The sequence below is a fragment of the Temnothorax curvispinosus genome, unplaced genomic scaffold, assembly GCF_003070985.1.
Source record: "Temnothorax curvispinosus isolate PA1 unplaced genomic scaffold, ASM307098v1 QBEX01004400.1, whole genome shotgun sequence".
In the NCBI taxonomy this organism is placed as follows: domain Eukaryota; kingdom Metazoa; phylum Arthropoda; class Insecta; order Hymenoptera; family Formicidae; genus Temnothorax; species Temnothorax curvispinosus.
The window spans coordinates 16768-24380 of NW_020214180.1; the positions used below are offsets into that span (position 1 = coordinate 16768).

General features: G+C 46.2%; 1 protein-coding gene across 1 annotated transcript; it reads right to left on the bottom strand.

Annotated features, from left to right (window-relative positions):
- Positions 1-535: 535 nt before the first annotated feature.
- Positions 536-4183, bottom strand: LOC112453483 (short stature homeobox protein-like; the record flags this gene model as incomplete). Its single annotated transcript, XM_025014266.1, has 2 exons — positions 536-3652; positions 3950-4183. Coding segments are annotated over 2 exons (596 nt in total), but the record flags the coding sequence as incomplete, so codon positions are not given.
- Positions 4184-7613: the final 3430 nt, after the last annotated feature.

Sequence of the window (7613 nt, forward strand, 5' to 3'; positions counted from 1 at the left end):
CCGCGCACTTCTCGATTATTCCCCGTTTCATCCCCTCTGAAGAGACAAGGGGGCGGAGATAATTGATGATGGTAGCTGGTTTTCGTGGGACATTATATCGCAGTTACGAGTTTCCGTTCCCCACTCGCGCGCTACGAATGCGCAATGTGCGAACAACAGGATCTCTCGCTATAGTGGGGAGAATACCCCGAGGGTGGTTCCCACCTCTCGCTGGCCCCACGTGACCCCGGCCAGACAAACGACGGCCAATTTACGAGCAATAGGAAAAACTTCTTAAAACTCGGATTAAAATGAGCGAGGGGGGAGAGAGAGAGAGAGAGAGAGAGGAACATCCCTCGGCGCCCTCCGAATTATCCCGGGGATACGAGAGGGTTTTATTTTATTTCAGAAAGCGTCACCGGGGGTGGAAGGGCGAATACGACCCTTGGCCCTGGCCTTGCGCTTTTATTATTATCTTCCTATCTGTGAATGAGGTGGAGCATCATTATTTTCACTGTTAATTTGCGTAGCTGCTGCAAATTATTGTAACTTCTACTATTTCCGTTTATTGCTATCCTCGCAAAGTCAGTGATTGTCGATGATAACGATAAGACCCTTTATATTGCTCCGTTTGAAAACCTAAAAAGATCAAATATATTTAAATAAATAAAGAAAAACTATTAAAATTATACGTCTTCTGGTAGAAGTATCTTCGATAACTAACACTTAATTAAAATATAAAGGGAGATATATTCAGCGCTACACAACGCGTTCTTTCTATAACGTCACAAGAACTCTCGGTGATTCTTTACGAGAACTGACAGGGAAAATAGAACACATTTTCGCGTCCATTACTCCTCCGGGACGGAGTAATAGATGACAATTTGATCGCAAATCGCTAAATGAATTACACGGGCGGCTGAACACGGGTCTATCGATTTTTTTACATAAACAAATCGCCCCAATCGATTTAGCTTTTCAACGATGAGATTTGCAACACAAGTGGATTCAATTTCAATACGTAATGTAGCAGATAATTAATTATATTTAAAATATCTTTATAACACTGAATTAATTCTAATCCAATGAAAATCTGCTAATCTATATATTCGAAAGCTTTATCGTGAAAAAGAGATGTTGGTTTATGAGACCGTAAGTCACCGTTGCAGAATCAATCCTGCGGTCGTAAAAGGACCGAATTATGGGCTTTCCTATTTTATATACAACGCCCATAAAAAGTTCAACCGTATATGGGTCGTATATACGTTGAAGCGGTTACTGTGCGCCGGCGTTCTTTTTAATTAAAGTCGCTAATCAAATCACGGTCACGCGACGTTGCTTCGACCTATCGACGCACGCGGATGAGACGATAACGACGCCCCGGGGATGGTCGGAATAAATCCGTGTTAACGCGATTACAACCCTCCTCCGAGATGCATGATTGATTTATCTGCGAGAATGCACTGGAAGACGTTTCATCGCGATTTGATATAGCGGTAAGTTTCCGCAACACGTCCTCGACAAACACTAATATATCCTCGTGCTATATGTAACAGCAATATTTAACATCCAGAACATCTCACCCTTCTCTCAGCGAATTTTCCGTATTCGAGAAGTATCGTAAAAGTCCTTAATTTCTCCCGCTAATGAATAGATGAGAAACAAGAATCGCGCCCCACGATTTACGCGGAGATAAGTCGGACGAATTACCGGGCTGGAGGAACGCGCGACTTTCGGAGCACCTCGTCCTCCCTTCTGAGGGCAAGGGGTTCCGGGACAATAACGGCGCCCCGGGGACGACCGGGGTAACGCGATTACGCGGCGTGGCACTGCACGGCACGGCACAGCCACCGCTCGAGCGGTTCGCCCCGGCTTGATTTATCCGCGTAGCCGCGCGTTATTGCATTAGCGCCCCGACGGCGATGCTGTCCGCCGTCCCCCGCTCGCTCGCTCGCCGGCGACGAACGCGAGAAATCGTCCGGCGTCCGTCCACCCGCCCGTGAATCATCTACGAGAGTTATGTCTTCCAAGCCGCTGCCAAGACACGGCGATCTATAATTCCCGCCAGCGGTTGGTCAGCGATCCTGGCGCGTCTTGGAGTTTCCCCATATTCCCTCGTGGACTAATATCGCCGGTAAGAACTGTTGCGACCGAAATCTACTCTTGGTAACGACGCACGGTTCCTTTTACGATGATCAGTGATCTTGGCATTTCCCGAATTTCACCGTGGACTGATACCGCCCGTGGAAATTGCTTTTGCGACTTAAATCTATTCTTAGAGACGCGATTTAAGATCCTTTTTATACAGCTGGTCAGTGATTTCGATGCGTCTCGTTTTTCAAACTTTCTGGTCGGCGTCGACAATAGTTTCGTTCGTCAAGAAAACGTATTTTAGAAAATGTTTTACGATTTTCTTTGTTCTTAACTCATCAAAATATTGAACGCACCTTGACACATCCTGTGTTTCCACGTTGACAAGTATCACTTGGACAAACTTTCTGTTTAAATGTGCCTTCGCACGTGTGAGCATATACACAGAGCTATGTTAACTTCCGCTCCGAACGAACGCCCGCTAACATGAGATGAGAACTGGTTCAAGAATTGGTGACTATAAACTTTACATTAATGTATCGCACCTTCCTAAGACATCGGTGCTGATTAAACTTCGCGGTTTTACATCACAGTTCTTCGACACAGAGTACGCTAATCGACATACAAGCGAGATTCCCGATTCAGTATACATTATGTATGTTACATGCTTCCCGTCGCACATATCCTTTACTTTATACACATTGAATGTCCTTTGTACTTCTCAGACTCTTCGGCACGTCGCGGATGAAGAGATGCGCGTGTGCCGCTTGTAATACTCTATACGCGAGCGAGTTCCTGCACAAAACAACAACGACGTGCGCTTTATAACTTTAACCGTGTATAACAAACAACTGCGACGTTTTCAATACCAAAATAATACAAAGGGAAAAAAAAATACAATTAAAATTTCTTGAATTTGGATTAAAGTTTTCACTCAGAAAAGATATAGATCTATATTTGTGCCCGTTTGTAGAGTTTTAACGAGCGCCGACAACGATTCACTTTGACGTAAAATAAGCACCTTCCTTACTGATATTCGAAAATTGAAGTCACCGCGATCACAATATCGGTCCACTGTCCTTCCTTCGCGTCGCTCAAAGTCACATTTCGATGAGAGTACAGATCCTCTCTAAACTCGGGTGTACTCACCGTCAAGACAACCCGCACCTCTTCATCCCCGTCGAATCCCTCTTCGTCCAAGACGTACCACGCCGCGGACCTTACGCGGGCCTGTCGAGCCCTAAGGCCTCCTGGTGCCGTCTCGCCTTCAGTCTAAGGTCTGCGATGCTGCTGTTCTTCGAGCGAGCCGCCGCGGCGGCCAGTGACGCCGCCAGGCTCAGCGGATGAGGAGGATGACCGGCCGACGACGTCGGGGGCGGCGGTGGTGGCGGCAGACAGAAAAGGCCTCCGGCCGCCGCATAGTGCAGCACTGCCGGGTCGAAGGCTGATCCCACTGTGACGTTTGCGGCCGTTCCCTGCATCGGCGGATGCAACCTGAGGGCTGGCAGGTAAGGTGCAACTCGACATGGTTCCAACGTCGTCGGCGGGCTGCGCGGCGCCAGCACCATGCTCCCGGCGACGCCTGTGAGAAAATTTAATTAGAGCCAAATATATTAATTATAAATATATTAATTATAACAAGAAAGAAAAAGAAGGAGTCCTATCAATTTTTTAATCAGGCAACAAATGCGAAATTATCTCACAATTATCAACGTTGATTGAAATTATAGTCGTTTTTTCTTGTACCATACTTGACATTACTTGATTAATTATCATACGTTACCATACGTCATCTTGTTTAATTAGAAAAGATTGATATTTAGACTAAAAAGAAAATGAAAGCTATGTCCGCTGTGGAGTGCCGTTAGCGGCGTGTTACCTTTGTGCAACTGGCTCTCGTGTTTACGACACTTGGCGCGTCGATTCTGGAACCAGACTTGTACCCGCGCCTCGCTGAGACCTAGCCGCTGGCTCAGCTCCTCCCTCATAAACGCGTCGGGATAGTGCGTCTCGTCGAAGAGCCTCTCGAGCTCGGCCAGTTGCTCAATGGTGAAGTTCGTCCGCGATCTCCTCTGCTTGCCGTTGCCACTTCCGTTGTTCCGGCAATTGGATCCTACAAATTAATTATTGCTCAAGTAAATTCTTGCGTAAAATTGTTAAAAGATAATTGTACGCTATATTTATAGGATAGAGTGCTTTTTCGATTACGTTGCAAAATTATATATCATTACAGCGTAAAAGGATGAGTTTTCCTCTCGTTGTTAAGGAATGCTTTCGGCGAAACAGAAATCCGAATGCCGTGAGTCATCGTCGGAGATGTGTAGCGGGTAACAGGGAAGGTTTTCGTCGCACGATGATTAATTCACAGGGACAAATGCGCGCCGCGAGCCAGAACGACCGGGGCCGGAGCGACCAGTGTGCTACCGAATTGATCTTTGCGAATCGTTCACGGGCCATTTCTTCCAGTCTGGGCGCCATCAACATATATCTCGCCACCTTATGAGAATCTTATTCAAATCGAGATGCCGGTCGGCGTCTCTAATTGGATGACATTAGGACAAAGCGTATTCCACGCGAGGGAAACGCGACAGTTATTTCTTCCCACACGCCGAAGAACTATAAAAGTAAGCACGGAATCCGAGAACCGCGTAACGCGGCGCGGTGTATATCAACCGCTGTGTTAAACTTGTGCGCCAGATTGCGGGGTCGCATCAAGAGCGCATCTTCACGCGGAAGATTTCATCGGACAGATGCAGAAAGGCGAAGGAGGAGGGTGATTAAGGTGAGAGGGTACGAGCTCGCCCTCCCCCTTCCCTCCCCCCGTCTAGCGGAGAGAGTAGGGATGACTAACGACCTGGTATAAGACTGCGTAGCTCACCACTTTGCTAAATTATATAAATCACATCCCCTTCGTCAAGGGCTCTTACGCGAGACACTTAATCCACCTTTGTCCCTCCCTCTCTTCCTCGCGATGCGCCCCCTTCTAAGTTTTCCTCGCCTCCTTCTCGTCGGCAACACCTCGAAGAGCCGTAGTACCGTAGTTACTTTACATTAAGCGACCATTAATTAAATCGTATGGCCGTTAATTATCCGAGCGTCTCTCTAACTCGCGGCGATGCTTGCGGCCGCTCTATACGACGCGCCAAGAAAGTTTTTCGCTTCGGAGCATCTTTTCATCCATCCTTCAGGATAATTATCCTTCCCCTAATCGAGATCTTTACATGCGCTTTACATGCTTTTGTAACATTAACGATTGTTTAAAATAAAACTGAGAATTATGAACTGAGCCAAAAGTCCGGATTTAATTTATTAACAATAAAAAATTCGTGAAACAAGAAGTAATCTGTAACTTTCTTTCAGAATAGTTATTCTATTTCTTGCTAGTTTTTACATTATCAATCATTTCTATAGAATTAAGAACGTCTTAAGAATCAGATTATTATGTTTGGATTTCATTCGCTAATTCGCGGGAAAATGTATTAAACGCAAATGAGAGTCGAGAAACTGGTAAATTGCGTTTTTATCGGAATATTCTGCGGTGTCGCTTTCCACGGATAATAGAACGGCCGTGCGATTTATCTGGAAACGAAGGCAAAAAACGAGAGACGCGCTCCGCAGTCCACGTCCGTTTGCACGCCGGCGCGATCGCCATGCGGCATTGCGTACGGCGTACGGCGCTTTAATCAATTAGCGCATATCCGCGTAATCCAATCTGAGCCCTAGGCAGGGTGTGCGGCCCGCATCCATATGTACAGCGGTGGTTTAAAACCACCTCCCTCCCGTACGCCAAAATAACTCGCGCGGTTTTCGACGCCCCTCGTCCGCGCATTGTTAGCATAAGCCACGGCGCAACACACACGCGCGTTGTCGCAGTCATTAACTCGAACGTGCCGGCCGTTTATTACCGTGTGTACCGTAGAAACCGGGAGAGGGGGAGAGGGGGCGAAAATCGGCATCGTTTGAATTCATAGGTATCCTTCTCATTTTTCATAAGCATTATCTTTCTAAAAAGAGAACAGTAAATTAGTACGATTACGTGTTACAATAATTATTCTTACAATTTAGTTTCGTACACCTAATTGTTGTAATTTAGTAAATTATAACTTATGCATAATAGTTTTGGCGAGCCTTCCTGCACATCTCCTAATAAAATTGAATAAAGAAAGAATGACGATTATCGCAGCACTAAAGTGCTGATCGTTGACGTTAACTTCGGCAATCGAAATTCTGAGAATCCATAGGTATCTTCCAAGTCCCATAACACGTTTCTCCAAATCTACTTGGCCAAACTACCTGAGTATATCCCGAGCGTCTCGATCCGAGGTGCAAAATCGTAGTTGCTGAACGTTATCCGATACCTCGTAGAGAGATCGAGACGGCGAGAGGGATCGTCCTGCGGGACGAAGAGGGGAACAGATAACCGAACTCTGCTACTGGAAAACCCAAAGCAATCACACTCGGACGCGAGGGGTCACTAATTCAATTACTAAGAGCGCTGCCCTCTTGGCCTGATCCAGTTAAGCCACCCCCGAAGAGCTACCCCCCCCCCCCGGACCGACCGCCACCTTGGCTGTACTATTTTTCTCCCTCCAAAACGAGCCGAGATATCACGGCCATTAGACGTATAAAAGCGTCGTCGTATCCCAGCGTAGCCGCTGCATATGGCACACGGTCCCCATAAATACGCAAGAAGCAAGGGGGTTTAAGGCATGCAATCACTTATTGCTTAATGAAGCAAAGTGGCCCGCGTGCCGGCCGTACCCTCCGAGAAGTTTAACCCCTTGTCGCATAATTCTTTTCGAATCTCAGGGCAATCACGGACACTGTTCGACAATGTAAAAGAACATTTTTTTCAATTAAGTCCTTCATTCTTTTTAACGATCTAGTTTAGACGATTATATTTAATCGTCAAGCTCAAATATTTAGCCGCAGTTTGACGTTACAGCTTGTGTACCATTTTCCCAAGTGAACACTTAATCTCAATACTTTCCCATTTTACTTGTGTGAATATTTTTTGAAAGCTACAATTTATCATTTTTGTATTGCGACTTATCGCGAGAACGTTTGGCGAGAAGTTAGAACGTAAATACGAAGGGAGCTCTCTCTCTCTCTCTCTCTCTCACATTTTTCCTAAAGTAGCGGCCGCGCACCCTCCTATCATACTTCAAGAAACTCGCGCCCCAAGTGCCATAAATATACGTACGAGCGCACGGGCCTTTGACCAGCGGTCAAGCACCAACACTTACGGCAATCGCAGAAAAACACGGGCGACTGAAGACCGATGGGCGCGCACGCCACGCTAAATCGTCGGGAGAGGCGAAATGTGCTTTGGAGTATCGCATCGCTGGGAGTGCTCGTTTCTGAAAAGCTGCAAGGCTCGTGATGATATTATCTACAGAACTTGAGGAAGTATCTATGAAGCCTCCACGCGTTTCACATTAATGTGAAAACTCATCGAAATATTTTATTCGATATTAGAAAGGAATAATGCGATGTTATATACCAACCGATAACCAGTCTCATTATCCAGTATTAGAATCATT